Source organism: Pecten maximus, chromosome 6 (genome assembly GCF_902652985.1).
Source record: "Pecten maximus chromosome 6, xPecMax1.1, whole genome shotgun sequence".
Classification (NCBI taxonomy): Eukaryota; Metazoa; Mollusca; class Bivalvia; order Pectinida; family Pectinidae; genus Pecten; species Pecten maximus.
In genome coordinates, this window is record NC_047020.1 from 1,390,604 (window position 1) to 1,412,562 (window position 21,959).

At 40.6% G+C, this 21,959-nt stretch overlaps 1 protein-coding gene across 5 annotated transcripts in view; it reads right to left on the bottom strand.

The window, feature by feature from the left end:
* Positions 1-3,559: 3,559 nt before the first annotated feature.
* The window catches only part of LOC117328687 (oral-facial-digital syndrome 1 protein homolog), a 36,543-nt gene continuing 18,143 nt past the window's right edge, over positions 3,560-21,959 (bottom strand). The window contains exons 20-31 of one of the 5 annotated variants that reach the window (XR_004533008.1): positions 21,309-21,423; positions 20,949-21,056; positions 20,610-20,697; positions 19,746-19,879; positions 19,207-19,380; positions 18,232-18,368; positions 15,971-16,111; positions 14,216-14,224; positions 10,415-10,468; positions 10,036-10,085; positions 5,994-6,088; positions 3,560-5,955 (exon numbers count right to left, since the gene is read on the bottom strand). Coding sequence is in view for 2 of the 5 variants with exons in the window: in XM_033886169.1 (XP_033742060.1) it covers positions 6,055-6,088; positions 10,036-10,085; positions 10,415-10,468; positions 14,216-14,224; positions 15,971-16,111; positions 18,232-18,368; positions 19,207-19,380; positions 19,746-19,879; positions 20,610-20,697; positions 20,949-21,056; positions 21,309-21,423 (1,044 nt within the window). In the remaining 3 variants the exon portion in view is untranslated. Of the gene's footprint in view, positions 6,089-10,035; positions 10,086-10,414; positions 10,469-14,215; positions 14,225-15,970; positions 16,112-18,231; positions 18,369-19,206; positions 19,381-19,745; positions 19,880-20,609; positions 20,698-20,948; positions 21,057-21,308; positions 21,424-21,959 lie in introns of all 5 variants that reach the window. The other 4 variants (XR_004533006.1, XR_004533007.1, XM_033886169.1 and 1 more) reach the window with 4 other exon arrangements.

Consider the following 21,959-nt stretch of genomic DNA (forward strand, 5'->3'; position numbering starts at 1 on the left):
AGATCCCTTAAGGACTTTCTGAGAAATAGTGATACTAAACTTCAATGATCAAAATCAAAGATTGTCGCTTGTGGGCCATGTTTTTACCTAATCAGTCCCAAAATGCAATATGCACAACTAGGTACCAATGGGAACTTACATATGACATTTTAGTAAGATCCCTTCAGTTCTTTCTGTGAAATAGCGACAACAAGGATTGTTTACGGACAGACGGACTGACCGCGGACGCAGGGCGATTGGAATAGGCAACCATATGATGACGGTGGGCTAAAAATCTAAGCTGAGAGGAGAATAAATATCTAATTAAAGTGTCCCTAATTCTCAAAGTCCCCGGACAAAAAATATGCGTGATCTAAATATAAGTTGAGTTAAAGCGAATACATCCCTGTCTAAACACAAAATTTCATCATGAAATGTGACGCCAATGCAAGAGATTTTGGCTAAAAATATTTAATGTCCCGATTAGAATTCTTTTCACCCCAAATAACATTTGTACAAAGTATCGTTATCTATTACTACAAATGCGTACATAATACACACTCTTCTTCATTGTGGGTGAATTGAAATGGAGCAAAATAGCGGTTGTCATACACTGAAATCTCACCCTTACCCAGCGTTTTTCTGTTTCATGTCCAGTCTTTGTGGTTCATGTCCAGTCTGTGTGGTTCATGTCCAGTCTGTCTGTTCATGTCCAGTCTTTCTGTTTCATGTCAAGTCTGTCTGGTTCATGTCCAGTCTGTGTGGTTCATGTCCAGTCTGTGTGGTTCATGTCCAGTCTGTCTGGTTCATGTCCAGTCTGTCTGGTTCATGTCCAGTCTGTGTGGTTCATGTCCAGTCTTTCTGGTTCATGTACAGTCTGTCTGTTTCATGTCCTGTCTGTGTGGTTCATGTCCAGTCTGTGTGGTTCATGTCCAGTCTGTGTGGTTCATGTCCAGTCTGTGTGGTTCATGTCAAGTCTGTGTGGTTCATGTCCAGTCTGTGTGGTTCATGTCCAGTCTGTGTGGTTCATGTCCAGTCTGTGTGGTTCATGTCAAGTATGTGTGGTTCATGTCCAGTCTGTGTGGTTCATGTCAAGTCTTTGTGGTTCATGTCCAGTCTTTGTGGTTCATGCCCAGTCTGTCTGGTTCATGTCCAGTCTTTGTGGTTCATGTCATGTCTGTGTGGTTCATGTCAAGTCTGTGTGGTTCATGTCCAGTCTGTGTGGTTCATGTCCAGTCTGTGTGGTTCATGTCCAGTCTGTGTGGTTCATGTCAAGTCTGTCTAGTTCATGTCCAGTCTGTGTGGTTCATGTCCAGTCTTTCTGGTTCATGTCCAGTCTGTCTGGTTCATGTCCAGTCTGTCTGTTTCATGTCCAGTCTGTGTGGTTCATGTCAAGTCTTTGTGGTTCATGTCAAGTCTGTGTGGTTCATGTCCAGTCTGTGTGATTCATGTCAAGTCTGTCTGTTTCATGTCCAATCTGTGTGGTTCATGTCCAGTCTGTGTGTTTCATGTCCAATCTGTGTGGTTCATGTCCAATCTGTGTGATTCATGTCAAGTCTGTCTGGTTCATGTCCAGTCTGTGTGATTCATGTCAAGTCTGTCTGTTTCATGTCCAATCTGTGTGGTTCATGTCCAATCTGTGTGGTTCATGTCAAGTCTGTCTGTTTCATGTCCAGTCTGTGTGGTTCATGTCCAGTCTGTCTGTTTCATGTCCAGTCTGTGTGGTTCATGCCCAGTCTGTGTGGTTCATGTCCAGTCTGTGTGGTTCATGCCCAGTCTGTCTGTTTCATGTCCAGTCTGTGTGGTTCATGTCCAGTCTGTCTGTTTCATGTCCAGTCTGTGTGGTTCATGCCGAGTCTGTCTGTTTCATGTCCAGTCTGTGTGGTTCATGTCCAGTCTGTCTGTTTCATGTCCAGTCTTTGTGGTTCATGTCCAGTCTGTCTGTTTCATGTCCAGTCTGTGTGGTTCATGTCCAGTCTGTGTGGTTCATGTCCAGTCTGTGTGGTTCATGTCAAGTCTTTCTGGTTCATGTCCAGTCTGTCTAGTTTCATGTCAAGTCTGTGTGGTTCATGTCCAGTCTGTGTGGTTCATGTCCAGTCTGTGTGGTTCATGTCCAGTCTGTCTGGTTCATGTCCAGTCTGTCTGGTTCATGTCCAGTCTGTGTGGTTCATGTCCAGTCTGTGTGGTTCATGTCCAGTCTGTGTGGTTCATGTCCAGTCTGTGTGGTTCATGTCAAGTCTGTGTGGTTCATGTCAAGTCTGTGTAGTTCATGTCCAGTCTGTGTGGTTCATGTCCAGTCTTTGTGGTTCATGTCCAGTCTGTGTGGTTCATGTCCAGTCTGTGTGGTTCATGTCAAGTCTGTGGTTCATGTCCAGTCTGTGTATTTCATGTCCAGTCTGTGTGGTTCATGTGCAGTCTGTGTGGTTCATGTCAAGTCTGTGTGGTTCATGTCCAGTCTGTGTGGTTCATGTCCAGTCTGTGTGGTTCATGTCCAGTCTGTGTGGTTCATGTCCAGTCTGTCTGTTTCATGTCAAGTCTGTGTGGTTCATGTCCAGTCTGTGTGGTTCATGTCCAGTCTGTGTGGTTCAGTCCAGTCTGTGTGGTTCATGTCCAGTCTGTGTGGTTCATGTCCAGTCTGTCTGTTTTCTGTCAAGTCTGTGTGGTTCATGTCCAGTCTGTCTGTTTCATGTCAAGTCTGTGTGGTTCATGTCCAGTCTGTCTGTTTCATGTCCAGTCTGTGTGGTTCATGGCCAGTCTGTGTGGTTCATGTCAAGTCTGTGTGGTTCATGTCCAGTCTGTGTGGTTCATGTCAAGTCTGTGTGGTTCATGTCCAGTCTGTGTGGTTCATGTCAAATCTGTGTGGTTCATGTCAAGTCTGTGTGATTCATGTCCAGTCTGTTTGGTTCATGTCCAGTCTGTGTGGTTCATGTCAAGTCTGTGTGGTTCATGTCCAGTCTGTGTGGTTCATGTCAAATCTGTGTGGTTCATGTCCAGTCTGTGTGGTTCATGTCCAGTCTGTGTGGTTCATGTCCAGTCTGTGTGGTTCATGTCCAGTCTGTGTGGTTCATGGCCAGTCTGTGTGGTTCATGTCCAGTCTGTGTGGTTCATGGCCAGTCTGTGTGGTTCATGTCCAGTCTGTGTGGTTCATGTCCGGTCTGTGTGGTTCATGTCCAGTCTGTCTGTTTCATGTCCAGGTAAATATAGATGCGAGAAAGACAGCTAACATGAAGCAGTATATAATTGACTCTTTATTGTTTCCTTAAACAACACCTGCCTATTGTTCAATCCAGACACGATAAGAGTGACCTATATAAAGTTATATTACATTACTGAAGCAGTCTGTTTGTTGTTTATTTTGATTTTTTTTTATCTTTTTCTTCTTTTTTTTTTTGCGGAATTATTACCCCATGCACTGCCAGGGTCATTTTGATGGTGGTTTCCTTGTAGAAGTTGGTGATTACCTCACTGAACATCATACGGGAGGCCCGTCACTTGCCATCCAGAGCAATGAGGGCAAAGTGTTGCGCTAGGACACAAGCACAACAATAGAGACTGGTCCATATCTCAGCTTCCTGAGAAACACAAACTTACACTGGTACGGAGTGTCAAACCACACACCTCAGATCTTCACCTGAGGTTACGTGGCTGTCACTCTAACCGACTAAGCTATCGCAGTACCGACACAGAGCTCACATGGGAGGTTAGAGTCTAGTCATGGTGAATATATTTATGACACAGTATTGATAAATGTGATGTCTGAAGCTACAACCTTTGAGAGAATGAAGGACGCTTTGTTAGAGCCATTTATCAATAAATAAGACAGAAAATTTCCAACACAGATCCAGTTTTTATTTTCATGTAATTAATATTATTAACAATTATACACAAATGAAATAGTTTTCATATATATATAGCTTGCTGAAATAATGTATTGTTTATAAAATAATAATCCTACCTAGCTACAGTAAATCACTCGTTCATTATCACTACATTGACTTATCTTCACATGAACTATCACATTACACCACTCAGTCATGGTACACAGCTATCGTCAACAAACTTGTATCCAAACTAACAAAAAACAGAGAATAATCTCCAAAATCAAATTAGTTATCTTAACACTAAAGTAAAAGCATTCTAAGTAAAAATACAATCTACTGTCCTTAATAAACGATGAAATTATCACAAATGTTTGTCTCAGATTCATGTTCAATCACCATTTACATGTCCTCATACACTTTCATCCTAACACAGCACCATAGATGTACACCGTGCAAACGTCCACCCTCACACACACAAACACATCCTACCTCAGGCCACATGTGCATGTTTCTCCCTGATTTCCCTCATAAACAACACACATGATCACACCAACATGTGACAATATAGATCAGTATTTTAGTTTGTTTGTTTACTTTTATGTTACTATTAATATAAATCTATATAGCAGTTAGTGTAGAAGTAATTCTAAAATTTTTATGTTTTCATATAGAAAACAAAACTATTTCCTTTAGATAACTTCAAACTTCTGTAGCTGGCATTTAGAGGTACATACAGGTACATACCAGAATACAATTTATCAACTAACATCCTGTAACTAGTCACCACCAGTTGACCTGATACAGAATCCTGTAACTAGTCACCACCAGTTGACCTGATACAGGTTCCTGTAACTAGTCACCACCAGTTGACCTGATACAGATTCCTGTAACTAGTCACCACCAGTTGACCTGATACACAGTCCTGAAACTAGTCACTACCAGTTGACCTGATACAGAGTCCTGTAACTAGTCATCACCAGTTGATCTGATACAGATTCCTGTAACTAGTCACCACCAGTTGACCTGATACAGGCTCCTGTAACTAGTCACCACCAGCTGACCTGATACAGATTCCTGTAACTAGTCACCACCAGTTGACCTGATACAGAGTCCTGTAACTAGTCACCACCAGTTGACCTGATACAGAGTCCTGTAACTAGTCACCACCAGTTGACCTGATACAGAGTCCTGTAACTAGTCACCACCAGTTGACCTGATACAGGCTCCTGTAACTAGTCACCACCAGTTGACCTGATACACAATCCTGTAACTAGTCACCACCAGTTGACCTGATACAGAATCCTGTAACTAGTCACCACCAGTTGACCTGATACAGAATCCTTGAACTAGTCACCACCAGTTGACCTGATACAGTGTCCTGTAACTAGTAATCACCAGTTGACCTGATACAGATTCCTGTAACTAGTCACCACCAGTTGACCTGATACAGAATCCTTGAACTAGTCACCACCAGTTGACCTGATACAGATTCCTGTAACTAGTCATCACCAGTTGACCTGATACAGAGTCCTGTAACTAGTCACCACCAGTTGACCTGATACAGAATCCTGTAACTAGTCACCACCAGTTGACCTGATACAGGCTCCTGTAACTAGTCACCACCAGTTGACCTGATACACAGTCCTGTAACTAGTCACCACCAGTTGATCTGATACAGAATCCTGTAACTAGTCACCACCAGTTGACCTGATACAGAATCCTGTAACTAGTCACCACCAGTTGACCTGATACAGGCTCCTGTAACTAGTTACCACCAGTTGACCTGATACACAGTCCTGTAACTAGTCACCACCAGTTGATCTGATACAGAATCCTGTAACTAGTCGCCACCAGTTGACCCGATATCAAATCCTGTAACTAGTCACCACCAGTTGACCTGTTACCCAGTCCTGTAACTAGTCACCACCAGTTGATCTGATACAGAATCCTGTAACTAGTCACCACCAGTTGACCTGATACAGAATCCTGTAACTAGTCACCACCAGTTGACCTGATACAGGCTCCTGTAACTAGTTACCACCAGTTGACCTGATACACAGTCCTGTAACTAGTCACCACCAGTTGATCTGATACAGAATCCTGTAACTAGTCGCCACCAGTTGACCCGATATCAAATCCTGTAACTAGTCACCACCAGTTGACCTGTTACCCAGTCCTGTAATTAGACACCACCAGTTGATCTGACACAGTCTTATACTGTACTGCTATCATCTATTCCATCTCTCTACAATGACTACCACTGGAAATCAGCCTCTGAGCCGTCATTACTGAAAATACAAACAAAGCAGGTTCTCATATATCAATCATTGAATATTTAGCTGTTCCTGTTTCTGACACCTTGTATATCGCGTTTATGGCAGAAATGAAAGACATGAGGTCCATGAGCCTTAAAGCTGACAGTGCAAGTTAAAAAGCATCCAATTGAAATTAAAAAAAAATAATACATGTACAGATTTCCAAAAATCGTTTCCGAGACAATCCCCAGTTATGGTAGTGTCGTATCTAAGGACGGGCAGACATTTTTCTTTTTTGTTATGCGTGGATACAACCAAGCCGCCGCTGCTATAAAAAGAACGTGCTTCGTCACACTCGCATTCACTCTAACATCCGTTGTTCATGGTGACACACCTGTATCTTCTACACTATATCTGTACACCACGTGACCTACAACTGTATTCGCGAACGACACCAAACAGAAGCACTTATCTGTAACTTGAGCAGAAAGATGGTCAGTGTCTCTCAATTATCTTTCAAATCTTGTTGAAAATAAAGTCTCCAAATAAGTGCTTGAAAATGCATAACGAATTAATCCCAAATACTCTATCCATCTTCTCACGTGTTTTTCGTGGGTGCAGCCATTTTCATAACAAGTAAACAGTCAGAGGAGTTCCGATTTTTACTCGTATCCTACACTAGCACTCCTCGGATGTTTTCCTATTGTCTACACTACACTAGGGCTGTTGTGCGGTTTTATCACGTTTTAATTGCGTTATGGCACGTGCACAAATAATACATTTGTACGAAGATACGGAAAATATTTCGATGGAAACTATGGATATAATGATGTAACAGTTGTAAAGTTGTTCTTGCTGCATATCCCACTGGAAAGACTCAGGTAGGAATTTACTCATATTTACTCTGTTTATAATTTCATTAGGTACATGTTTTGTTGGGGCCCAAATAGTTTGTGTTGTCAATACTTTCTTTTCTTTCTTTTATTGTAAAATAAAATATATATATAAAGTTACCTCTTCAAATTCCATATTCAAGTTCCGTAATGTGAACAAAAACTCATTTGCGTTTGTATTGAGAACGTATACTATGTATAATGGAGAGATGTGTCACTATGCGCATGTATCGATAGACTGATACTTGTCTCAATGAACGCACGCGCTTTTATAGCGGCTCGTATCTACGCATAACAAAAAAACAAAAATGTCTGCCCGTCCTTAGATACGACACAACCATAATTGGGGGATGTCTCGGAAATGATTTTTGGAAATCTGTACATGTATTATTTTTTTTTAATCTCAATTGGATGCTTTTTAACTTGCACTGTCAGCTTTAATGGTCATCTGACAAAGACTTACAGTAGCGACCAGTCTTTCAGCAAAGTTCCTCTTTTGGGACCTTGCCCCTCTATTCCAAGGGGTCGGCCCAGCCGTTCTGCTCTTCCCTATGATGTTTTTGACCAAATTTGATTGTATTTCATAAAGATGGAGCTGCGTTTTATAGCAAAGTTTCTGCCAAGTTCCCATTTTTGGGTCCCATCCCTCTGTCCCCAGGGGTCAGACCAGCCTAATTTATATAAATTATGATTGCTCTTTCCCAATAACGTTTCAGACCAAAATTTGTTGGAATCAGCTGTATCGTTAAGGAGCTATTTGAAAGTAAAAGTTTAGCACGGGCATGATGACTGATGAAACACAATGGCTATAGGTCAATACTGACATTCAGGTCAGATGACCTAATAGAATAGAAAATAAGATCTTATTTCATCAGTACTGAAGGTCAATACTGACCCTTCAGGTCATGATCAGATGACTTAATAGAACAGAAAATAAGATCTTATTTCATCAGTACTGAAGGTCAATACTGACCCTTCAGGTCAGATGACCTAATAGAATAGAAAATAAGATCTTATTTCAGCAGTACTGAAGGTCAATACTGACCCTTCAGGTCAGATGACCTAATAGAATAGAAAATAAGATCTTATTTCATCAGTACTGAAGGTCAATACTGACATTCAGGTCAGATGACCTAATAGAACAGAAAATAAGATCTTATTTCATCAGTACTGAAGGTCAATACTGACCCTTCAGGTCAGATGACCTAATAGAATAGAAAATAAGATCTTATTTCATCAGTACTGAAGGTCAATACTGACCCTTCAGGTCAGATGACCTAATAGAATAGAAAATAAGATCTTATTTCATCAGTACTGAAGGTCAATACTGACATTCAGGTCAGATGACCTAATAGAATAGAAAATAAGATCTTATTTCAGCAGTACTGAAGGTCAATACTGACATTCAGGTCAGATTACCTAATAGAATAGAAAATAAGATCTTATTTCATCAGTACTGAAGGTCAATACTGACATTCAGGTCAGATGACCTAATAGAATAGAAAATAAGATCTTATTTCATCAGTACTGAAGGTCAATACTGACATTCAGGTCAGATGACCTAATAGAATAGAAAATAAGATCTTATTTCAGCAGTACTGAAGGTCAATACTGACATTCAGGTCAGATGACCTAATAGAATAGAAAATAAGATCTTATTTCATCAGTACTGAAGGTCAATACTGACCCTTCAGGTCAGATGACCTAATAGAATAGAAAATAAGATCTTATTTCATCAGTACTGAAGGTCAATACTGACATTCAGGTCAGATGACCTAATAGAACAGAAAATAAGATCTTATTTCATCAGTACTGAAGGTCAATACTGACCCTTCAGGTCAGATGACCTAATAGAATAGAAAATAAGATCTTATTTCATCAGTACTGAAGGTCAATACTGACATTCAGGTCAGATTACCTAATGGAATAGAAAATAAGATCTTATTTCAGCAGTACTGAAGGTCAATACTGACATTCAGGTCAGATGACCTAATAGAATAGAAAATAAGATCTTATTTCAGCAGTACTGAAGGTCAATACTGACATTCAGGTCAGATGACCTAATAGAATAGAAAATAAGATCTTATTTCATCAGTACTGAAGGTCAATACTGACATTCAGGTCAGATGACCTAATAGAATAGAAAATAAGATCTTATTTCATCAGTACTGAAGGTCAATACTGACATTCAGGTCAGATGACCTAATAGAATAGAAAATAAGATCTTATTTCATCAGTACTGAAGGTCAATACTGACCCTTCAGGTCAGATGACCTAATAGAATAGAAAATAAGATCTTATTTCATCAGTACTGAAGGTCAATACTGACCCTTCAGGTCAGATGACCTAATAGAATAGAAAATAAGATCTTATTTCATCAGTACTGAAGGTCAATACTGACATTCAGGTCAGATGACCTAATAGAATAGAAAATAAGATCTTATTTCAGCAGTACTGAAGGTCAATACTGACATTCAGGTCAGATGACCTAATAGAATAGAAAATAAGATCTTATTTCATCAGTACTGAAGGTCAATACTGACCCTTCAGGTCAGATGACCTAATAGAATAGAAAATAAGATCTTATTTCATCAGTACTGAAGGTCAATACTGACCCTTCAGGTCAGATGACCTAATAGAATAGAAAATAAGATCTTATTTCATCAGTACTGAAGGTCAATACTGACCCTTCAGGTCAGATGACCTAATAGAATAGAAAATAAGATCTTATTTCATCAGTACTGAAGGTCAATACTGACCCTTCAGGTCAGATGACCTAATAGAATAGAAAATAAGATCTTATTTCAGCAGTACTGAAGGTCAATACTGACATTCAGGTCAGATGACCTAATAGAATAGAAAATAAGATCTTATTTCAGCAGTACTGCGTACTTTATCACATCTGTTGTTATCTTCAGGATAAGTTTTGAGGTAACAAGCTTTCCAATTATCTTCTCTTTTAAATGAAAGGAAGGTTATTTGAAATGTCAGTCCAATAAATCTAAACAATATGCCAGAAGAATGAACTCAGTCTGATAGAATATTCAAGTACTCTGTACATGTGTCAAACATCCAAAGAAATCGTACCTGTGCACATCGGCCCCCGACATTTCCTGCTCGGACTGGGTGGGAGTGTCCTGAAAATTCAAACAAAACCATTCATCAACACAAAATATCACATCAAAAATCAAGGAAGACAATCAATGTAAGATTAGCCAAACAAAGGGGGGCAATCAATGTAAGATCAACACAAAATATCACACGTCAAAAGTCAAGGGAGACAATCCATGTAAGATTTATAAACACAAAATATCACCTAGTAACATTATCAAATGTCATTTTTTGTCAGACAAAATAAAGATAAATACTTCTTTGTTTATAAGGTTTATCCCATTATGATACTGGTTATTACGTAGTCATACATGTTAATGTTCTACACTTGTGGCCAATCAAAGCTACAACTTACTGCTTGTGAGAATTTCCTCCCTTTGGACCAGGTATCTGTAGTTTTTTTGGCAAGCTGAAAATCAAACATTAGATACTGACCATTGGTACTTACATTTACTTACACAGAGGTGTAGGTCATAAAAACATACATCATAGATATAAAAACATAGTCATAGATATAACAAGAGGCCCATGGGCCTTAATGGTCATCTGCCTCTAAAGACCCTTGTACTATTGTAGTATACATACTCAGTAGCAAATATAGTAGCACTGTTGGCCATGGCTGCCATCTTGGATTTTGGGACCGACCAAAAAAATATTTACACTTGGTCAGGACCATCTCAGGATCATTCATGTAGTTAGAGCTGAATCCCACTGATAGAACTTGAGAAGAAGTTTGAAATGTGGAAAGTTTACGCACAGCACACAACGGCGGACGAAGCACAACGACTTAGGTCATCCTGAACCTTCAGGTCAGATGACCTAAAAACATACTTCATAGATATAGAAACATACATCCTACACATAATAATATACGTCATAGATATAACTAGAGCTGTCACTGAGGGGGTGACAAGTATACCCCCCGCTTTTCCATGATTGGTTTGGATACTTTGTGAAGCTGCCTATTTATGGTACTATAACCAAATCAAACATGTTCTATGTTTAGGTAAGAACAAATGAGCTCAAATGAGAAAGATATTGTTACAATAAACAAAATAAATCCATAGCGGGACAAACTTGTAACCATTTCTTACATAAAGGGTCATAACTCTGGGTTTTATAGGAAAAAGCTGTTCCTGGTGACAAATTACATTCCTTCAACTCTGTATAAAGTTTCAAGAAAATCCATCAAAAACTAAGTGTATGTATAGACGGACAAAATTTTGCTCGTTTTTAAAGAAAAAGGGGAATAACTCTATTAGAACTGGTAATTCCGCAAAATCTTTGCATAGAGCTAAGCCTCATAGGGTCCTCTAACTACATACCAAATTTTAGTAAAATCCATTGAAAACAAAGCAAATGCATAGCCGGACAAACTAGTAACCATTTTTTACATAAAGGGGCATAACTCTGTAAAAAGGGTTTTTTCGGAAGAAGCCGGTACTGGAGACACAACTTCATGCCATCCTTCAACTCTGTATAAAGTTTCAAGAAAATCCATCAAAAACTGTGAATGCATAGCTGGACAAAATTATGACACATTTTGTATGAAAAAGGGGCATATAGCTCTGTTAAAAAGGGCTAAATCGCAAAATCACTTCAAGGGACACAAGTTCATATGGTCTTCTAACTATATACCAAATTTGAGTGAAATCCATAAAGAAATGAGTGAATGCATAGCCGGACAAATTTTGTGGCAGACGGATGGACAGACGGACAGCCATGGTGATTCCAGTATACCCCCCAACTTCGTTGCGGGGGGTATAAAAACAATCTTAAGACTTAGACATGTCTACAGCTGGAAACCTACATACTTACTCGCATACACTTTCTGAACCCTACATACTAACTGTACTGTAAATAGCTGTACTAATTTACCTGTAGATCAGGGCTCACCTGACATACTGTAACTGGCTGTACCTGTAGATCAGGTGTCACCTGACATACTGTAACTGGCTGTACCTGTAGATCAGGGCTCACCTGACATACTGTAACTGGCTGTACTAATTTACCTGATATACTGTAACTGGCTGTACTAATTAATGGTCATGTAACATTGTTCTATGTCCAAGTTGAATGTGGAAGATTACTATAAAAACAAATTAACCATGCAGATGGTTAGAGGAAAGAGTTGATGTCTTGTGTAAACTTTCAAACACAAAAATCAGACAAGCAGGCCATCATAAATTAAGGGTTTTATATCTATAGTAGCAATACTTTGTCCAAGATGTAACATTTCTTCATATGAATGCCCCTCATTTTTACTTTCTCACTTGAATGCCCCTCTTTTTACTACCTCACCTGAATGTCCCTCTTTTTACTACCTCACCTGAATGTCCCTCTTTTTACTACCTCATCTAAATGCCCCTCCTTTTACTAACTCACATCAATGCCCCTCTTTTTTAATACCTCATCTAAATGCCCCTCTTTTTGTGCAATATCTTCGTAATTAAAGGAATCAGCTGTCCCTGGGAGCTGAGGAATCAGCTGGCCCTGGGCGCTAAGGAATCAGCTGTTCTAGGGAGCTGAGGAATCAGCTGTCCCTGGGAGCTGAGGAATCAGCTGTCCCTGGGAGCTGAGGAATCAGCTGTCCCTGGGAGCTAAGGAATCAGCTGTCTCTGGGAGCTAAAGAATCAGCTGTCTCTGGGAGCTAAGGAATCAGCTGTCTCTGGGAGCTGAGGAATCAGCTGTCCCTGGGAGCTAAGGAATCAGCTGTCTCTGGGAGCTAAGGAATCAGCTGTCTCTGGGAGCTAAGGAATCAGCTGTCCCTGGGAGCTAAGGAATCAGCTGTCCCTGGGAGCTGAGGAATCAGCTGTCCCTGGGAGCTAAAGAATCAGCTGTCCCAGGGAGCTGAGAAATCAGCTGTCTCTGGGAGCGGAGGAATCAGCTGTCCCTGGGAGCTAATAAGGAATCAGCTGTCCCTGGGAGCTGAGGAATCAGCTGTCCCTGGGAGCTAAGGAATCAGCTGGCCCTGGGAGCTAAAGAATCAGCTGTCCCTGGGAGCTAAAGAATCAGCTGTCCCTGGGAGCTAAGGAATCAGCTGTCCCTGGGAGCTAAGGAATCAGCTGTCCCTGGGAGCTAAGGAATCAGCTGTCCCTGGGAGTTAAATAATCAACTGTCCCTGGGAGCTAAGGAATCAGCTGTCCCTGGGAGCTAAGGAATCAGCTGTCCCTGGGAGCTAAGGAATCAGCTGTCCCTGGGAGCTAAAGAATCAGCTGTCCCTGGGAGCTGAGGAATCAGCTGTCCCTGGGAGCTGAGGAATCAGCTGTCCCTGGGAGCTAAGGAATCAGCTGTCCCTGGGAGCTAAAGAATCAGCTGTCCCTGGGAGCTAAGGAATCAGCTGTCCCTGGGAGCTAAAGAATCAGCTGTCCCTTGGAGCTGAGGAATCAGCTGTCTCTGGGAGCTAAGGAATCAGCTGTCTCTGGGAGCTAAGGAATCAGCTGTCTCTGGGAGCTAAGGAATCAGCTGTCTCTGGGAGCTAAGGAATCAGCTGTCTCTGGGAGCTAAGTAATCAGCTGTCCCAGGGAGCTGAGGAATCAGCTGTCTCTGGGAGCTAAGGAATCAGCTGTCCCTGGGAGCTAAAGAATCAGCTGTCTCTTGGAGCTAAGGAATCAGCTGTCTCTGGGAGCTAAGGAATCAGCTGTCTCTGGGAGCTAAGGAATCAACTGTCCCTGGGAGCTAAGGAATCAGCTGTCTCTGGGAGCTGAGGAATCAGCTGTCTCTGGGAGCTGAGGAATCAGCTGTCTCTGGGAGCTAAGGAATCAGCTGTCTCTGGGAGCTAAGGAATCAGCTGTCTCTGGGAGCTAAGGAATCAGCTGTCTCTGGGAGCTAAGGAATCAGCTGTTCTAGGGAGCTAAGGAATCAGCTGTCTCTGGGAGCTATACAACTATGTACCCCTCTGGTCAGTTAGTATACTGAAGTTTGATTGAGTACGAGTCAGCTAATGATGTGAATAGAAGTTATAGAGTTGAAACAAAAATTAAACAGAACAGAAAGTAAGGTGTGCCAAAGGTAGACCTGTAACCCTAATCTTCTGCAGACATTAAAAGGTGGCCTCTTATGGGTGTCTGAAAATCAAAAGTGTCTAAGATACAATGACAACAATGAGTGTCGTGATAGCATGATACACACCAAGCCTATATGCATGTATTGTTACCTTTCTTGGCTGTACAAAACAAAAACAAAACAATTTACATTTCTTATTGTTCCTGTATGAGTTCAACAGTCAAACACGCCTAGTTTCTCTCTATGTACACTGTATATAGCTTGACAAGTGTCTCCTAATAACTACCCATCAAGTCTATTGACTAATTACACAAACATTTAACATAGCAGAGTGCTTAAAATTTCCATAGGAAAGCATATACTTTAATTGTGATTTTGTCATTAATTCCAATGATGCTTTCCTGTAGACAAACTCACCTGTAAAATGATAGAAAACTACACAGCTCTCTTCTATCAGAACAACCACTTTGACCTGGGTTTTTGACTAACATCCTATCACAATTAGACCTGGGTTTTTGACTAACATACTGTCACAATTAGACCTGGGTTTTTGACTAACATCCTGTCAAAATTAGACTTGGGTTTTTGACAATCATCCTGTCACAATTAGACTTGGGTTTTTGACAAACATCCTGTCACAATAGGACCTGGGTTTTTGACAAACATCCTGTCACAATTAGACTTGGGTTTTTGACTAACATCCTGTCACAATAAGACTTGGGCTTTTGACAAACATCCTGTCACAATAGGACCTGGGCTTTTGACAAACATCCTGTCACAATTAGACTTAGGTTTTTGACTGTAACAACCCTGTCACACTTACACCTGGGGTATTGACTGTAACAACCCTGTCACACTTACACCTGGGGTATTGACTGTAACAACCCTGTCACATTTACACCTGGGGTATTGACTGTAACAACCCTGTCACATTTACACCTGGGGTATTGACGACTGTAACCCTGTCACACCTACACCTGGGGTATTGACTGTAACAACCCTGTCACATTTACACCTGGGATATTGACTGTAACAACCCTGTCACATTTACACCTGGGGTATTGACTGTAACAACCCTGTCACATTTACACCTGGAGTATTGACTATACCAACCCTGTCACACTTACACCTGGGGTATTGACTATAACAACCCTGTCACACTTACACTGGGATATTGACTGTAACAACCCTGTCACACTTACACCTGGGGTATTGACTGTAACAACCCTGTCACATTTACACCTGGGGTATTGACTGTAACAACCCTGTCACATTTACACCTGGGGTATTGACGACTGTAACCCTGTCACACCTACACCTGGGGTATTGACTGTAACAACCCTGTCACACTTACACCTGGGATATTGACTGTAACAACACTGTCACACCTACACCTGGGGTATTGACTGTAACAACCCTGTCACATTAACACCTGGGGTATTGACTGTAACAACACTGTCACACTTACACCTGGGGTATTGACTGTTACAACCCTGTCACATTTACACCTGGGGTATTGACTGTAACAACACTGTCACACTTACACCTGGGGTATTGACTGTAACAACCCTGTCACATTAACACCTGGGGTATTGACTGTAACAACACTGTCACATTAACACCTGGGGTATTGACTGTAACAACCCTGTCACACTTACACCTGGGGTATTGACTGTAACAACACTGTCACACTTACACCTGGGGTATTGACTGTTACAACCCTGTCACATTTACACCTGGGGTATTGACTGTAACAACACTGTCACACTTACACCTGGGGTATTGACTGTTACAACCCTGTCACACTTACACCTGGGGTATTGACTGTTACAACCCTGTCACACTTACACCTGGGGTATTGACTGTAACCCTGTCACACTTACACCTGGGGTATTGACTTTCTTACCTCCATTTCTTTTTCCTTTTGTTGAGCCACCATGGCCATGTACTGTTTCATAGTGGGGTCAATTCCATCATCATCTACACCCTTTTCTTCCTTTTTGGATTGTTCAGAGTGATGGTCATCTTCAAAATCCTCTGAGCCTCTCTACAGATAGACAAGTCAGTTCTAGGTAACTAAAAATCCCCTGAGCCCCTCTACAGATAGACAAGTCAGTTCTAGGTAACTAAAATCCTCTGAGCCTCTCTTCATATATACAAGTCAGTTCTAGGTAACTAAAAATCCTCTGAGCCTCTCTACAGATAAACAAGTCAGTTCTAGGTAACTAAAAATCCTCTGAGCCTCTCTACAGATAGACAAGTCAGTTCTAGGTAACTAAAAATCCTCTGAGCCTCTCTACAGATAGACAAGTCTAGGTAACTAAAAATCCTCTGAGCCTCTCTACAGATAGACAAGTCAGTTCTAGGTAACTAAAATCCTCTGAGCCTCTCTACAGATAGACAAGTCAGCTGAGCCTCTCTACAGATAAACAAGTCAGTTCTAGGTAACTAAAAATCCTCTGAGCCTCCCTACAGATAGACAAGTCAGTTCTAGGTAACTAAAAATCCTCTGAGCCTCTCTACAGATAGAGAAGTCAGTTCTAGGTAACTAAAAATCCTCTGAGCCTCCCTACAGATAGACACGTCAGTTCTAGGTAACTAAAAATCCTCTGAGCCTCTCTACAGATAGAGAAGTCAGTTCTAGGTAACTAAAAATCCTCTGAGCCTCTCTACAGATAGACAAGTCAGTTCTAGGTAACTAAAAATCCTCTGAGCCTCTCTACAGATAGACAAGCCTAGGTAACTAAAAATCCTCTGAGCCTCTCTACAGATAAACAAGTCAGTTCTAGGTAACTAAAAATCCTCTGAGCCTCTCTACAGATTGACAAGTCTAGGTAACTAAAAATCCTCTGAGCCTCTCTACAGATAGACAAGTCTAGGTAACTAAAAATCCTCTGAGCCTCTCTACAGATAAACAAGTCAGTTCTAGGTAACTAAAAATCCTCTGAGCCTCTCTACAGATTGACAAGTCTAGGTAACTAAAAATCCTCTGAGCCTCTCTACAGATAGACAAGTCTAGGTAACTAAAAATCCTCTGAGCCTCTCTACAGATAAACAAGTCAGTTCTAGGTAACTAAAAATCCTCTGAGCCTCTCTACAGATAAACAAGTCGGTTCTAGGTAACTAAAAATCCTCTGAGCCTCTCTACAGATAGACAAGTCTAGGTAACTAAAAATCCTCTGAGCCTCTCTACAGATAAACAAGTCAGTTCTAGGTAACTAAAAATCCTCTGAGCCTCTCTACAGATAGACAAGTCTAGGTAACTAAAAATCCTCTGAGCCTCTCTACATATAGACAAGTCAGTTCTAGGTAACTACAAATCCTCTGAGCCTCTCTACAGATAGACAAGTCTAGGTAACTAAAAATCCTCTGAGCCTCTCTACATATAGACAAGTCAGTTCTAGGTAACTACAAATCCTCTGAGCCTCCCTACAGATAGACAAGTCTAGGTAACTAAAAATCCTCTGAGCCTCTCTACAGATAGACAAGTCAGTTCTAGGTAACTAAAAATCCTCTGAGCCTCTCTACAGATAGACAAGTCAGTTCTAGGTAACTACAAATCCTCTGAGCCTTTCTACAGATAGACAAGTCAGTTCTAGGTAACTACAAATCCTCTGAGCCTCCCTACAGATAGACAAGTCTAGGTAACTAAAAATCCTCTGAGCCTCTCTACAGATAGACAAGTCAGTTCTAGGTAACTAAAAATCCTCTGAGCCTCTCTACAGATAGACAAGTCAGTTCTAGGTAACTACAAATCCTCTGAGCCTTTCTACAGATAGACAAGTCAGCTGAGCCTCTCTACAGATAGACAAGTCAGTTCTAGGTAACTACAAATCCTCTGAGCCTTTCTACAGATAGACAAATCCTCTGAGCCTTTCTACAGATAGACAAGTCAGTTCTAGGTAACTAAAAATCCTCTTCTGAGTCTCTCTACAGATAGACAAGTCAGCTGAGCCTCTCTACAGATAGACAAGTCAGTTCTAGGTAACTAAATGTGTGATCAATCCATCACAATATTAGCTAATTCATCCATATTTATTGGTCTACCTATAAATCCTAAATTAATGTATAACGTCATCTGCAGTGATTTAAGTTTTATGAAATCTAAATTATAAGAAATATTTTAACACAAATCAATCCAGTCCTAACTGTAATATGTGTTACTACCTTTCCCTGTAGTCTCTCCAGTTCCCTCTGCTCTCGCTCCCATGCTTCTTCTTCCTTCTTCTTTCTCTCAGCTTCTTTTTTCCTCCTCTCCTCCTCCCATCTGTCATCATCTTCAGTGCTAGCTACCTCTTTCACAGCTGCCAACAAAGAAGACATATTTATGACAATGTTTGCATTACATATGATAGTACAGTAAGTAAAGTAATATACACACCTGTTCCTTATTCCCAACATTATCTATATGCACCTGTTCATTATTCCTGACATTATACAAACCTGTTCATTATTCCTGACATTATACACACCTGTTCGTTATTCCCGACATTATACACACCTGTTCGTTATTCCTGACATTATACACAACTGTTCGTTACTCCTGACATTATACACACCTGTTCGTTATTCCTGACATTATACACACCTGTTCGTTATTCCCGACATTATACACACCTGTTCGTTATTCCCAACATTATACACACCTGTTCGTTATTCCCAACATTATACACACCAGTCTGAGATTTCCGACATTATACACACCTGTTCGTTATTTCCGACATTATACACACCTGTTTGTTATTCCTGACATTATACACACCTGTTCGTTATTCCTGACATTATACACACCTGTTCGTTATTCCTAACATTATACACACCTGTCTTGAGATTTCCGACATTATACACACCTGTTCGTTATTCCTGACATTATACACACCTGTCTTGAGATTTCCGACATTATACACACCTGTTCGTTATTCCCAACATTATACACACCAGTCTGAGATTTCCGACATTATACACACCTGTTCGTTATTTCCGACATTATACACACCTGTTTGTTATTCCTGACATTATACACACCTGTTCGTTATTCCTGACATTATACACACCTGTTCGTTATTCCTAACATTATACACACCTGTCTTGAGATTTCCGACATTATACACACCTGTTCGTTATTCCCGACATTATACACACCTGGCTGAGATTTCCAGGCGTCCTCTAGTGAAGGAGCCTTCCAGGCATCGTCCAATGACATCGGGACAAGTTTTCCACCAGGAGGAGGCCTATTAGGAGTGGCTGGGGACTCCTGTCTGATGGGCGCGAGTTTGGCCGCACCTAGGGGAGGGAGTGGACTTGCTTTCCCTGGGTCTGTGGTTAACAACAGTATATGTGTTATCAGAATGGATAATTTACCAGCCCAATGTTCTATCTGTGACCTTAAACATCCAAGGTTGATGTTCCCTCCCCTAGTTAAACTCAAATATTTCACAGAAAAATATTTCACAAAAATATTAGCACCAGACATTTTACCACCCAGCTTGTATATCAAAACAGAAGGCCATCTAAATGTTTAAAGGAAACAAAATTGGAAACTATATCACCTAAAACAGTTAATAGCTAGTCAGAAGTTAATTACAAATAAACGCTGATCATTTGTCATTCCGGAATTGAATTCAGTGAAATAGGTCTCATTTCATTAGTACAGAGAGAAACATAGTACTAGTGTTGCGTACCCCTGGCAGCTGGGATGTTGTCCTCACTCGACGCCCCAGATCCCGGCACCACCATGATACTGGGCGACCCTGGCCGAGCCTCAAGGTCAGATACTGTGATTGGTCGGGGTTTCTCTATCCTCTCATCCTGGTGGCTTAACACATCAAAACATTGAACACATCAAAACATTGAACACATCAAAACATTGGACACATCAAAACATTGAACACATCAAAACATTGGACACATCAAAACATTGAACACATCAAAACATTGGACACATCAAAACATTGGACACATCAAAACATTGAGTGATTGAAGATATCTCCTGTGATAAGGAGTCTAATGAATGCATGTAATGGTGAAGGAAAATCATATTTTTTTGTTACTTATATTATCAACATATACTGCTAATATACGACTTAAAACCTCGACAGATGCCAGCTGTGAAGGTGACATTCTATAGAAATAGTTCTGTTTTTATAGCTAAAGTGTTTCAAAAATGTACATCTTATTTATTTTACTGTACACAATAACTACAAAACAATTCATGTACCAACATACATCAATCAGTCTTTTGGCCCGGACGAAATCGTGAGAGGTCTTACTGTTGGAGAAAACTGGAGTACCCGGAAAAAAACCCACGTGGTCAGGCAGGTGACTAATTCTAGGGATTTTCATAATACACATTTAGCTATATATTACATCAGAAAATCTCCTTCATTCTTCAAAATCCTGAAACTCTTTCATAATATTCAGGACCTTATCTATTCCTCGGTAGTGTTTACTGTAAAGGAAATATGAGGATGGAATTGGATTTGAGAAAGGTGCCATCATTATAAATTAAAAGGTTGTCACCAGAAAATCGGCAGTGTAATACTCACTGTTCACCATCATCAGACATGTTAGAGATGTCAAACCTCGGGGGAGGGTGCTCTCTGTCGCGGGATCCTGTCAGTTCATGTAGACTGTCTGTAACAGTACATTACTGGGGTATAATAACAGTACATTACTGGGGTATAATAACAGTACATTACTGGGGTATAATAACAGTACATTACTGGGGTATAATAAAACTCATGTACTTCAATCCTGATTTTCTCTAAGCCATTGATCAAACATTTAAAGACTTTCATCAGATTTACTTATGTTAACTAGGTTTACTTTATATACAAGTCTAAATGTAACACTGTAACTTGTTGATGTACAATATGAGTACTCGCCTGCCAGCTGTGAAGAGCTGCGGCCAGCCTGTTGGTATGGAGTGGACGACATGGGGCGGTGGATAGGACTTTCCCCCGGGGACGCCACTATTTCTACCTTCTTTTGGCCTGTCAATCAAGTTAGCATAGAGAATAAAATCCAAATTACAAAGAGTCTGAAATAAGCATTTTTCTGTGATACCAAATGCAATACATATTACTATAACTCCAGTTATATGTAAATTATCAGTATATTGCACTGACCAATTATTCCTGAGTCTTAGGATATTACAGTGACAAATATAGGTATAGCTTTCCACCAATTCATTGTCACATGATTTTACCTCAGTAGAACAGAGAGTGTAGACAGATAATACTTACTCGTCACATCCTTTGGGCCAGACTGGTGGCTCCCTCTAGGGGTACGACTTGGTTCTGTGTCCGCCACTGGATTAATCATCTGATACTGGAAATTTCTGTACACCTTCTCTAGATTCTGGAATAAATAACTTAAAATTTAATGATGTATAGACAACTGAAAAAGTGCAATGATATAAAATTTAATGATGTTGTATAGACAACTGACAAAGTGTAATAATATAAAATTGAATGATGTTGTATAGACAACTGACAAAGTGTAATAATACAGTTAGTTACAGGTTTACTGTCTCCATGACTCCACCTATTACCAGGTTTACTCTCCCCGACTATAGTCATTGTTCTGTCAGGGTACGTCCCTACAGTTAGTTACAGGTTTACTGTCTCCATGACTCCACCTATTACCAGGTTTACTCTCCCCGACTATAGTCATTGTTCTGTCGGGGTACGTCCCTACAGTTAGTTACAGGTTTACTGTCTCCATGACTACACCTATTACCAGGTTTCCTCTCCCCGACTATAGTCATTGTTCTGTCGGGGTACGTCCCTACAGTTAGTTACAGGTTTACTGTCTCCATGACTCCACCTATTACCAGGTTTACTCTCCCCGACTATAGTCATTGTTCTGTCGGGGTACGTCCCTACAGTTAGTTA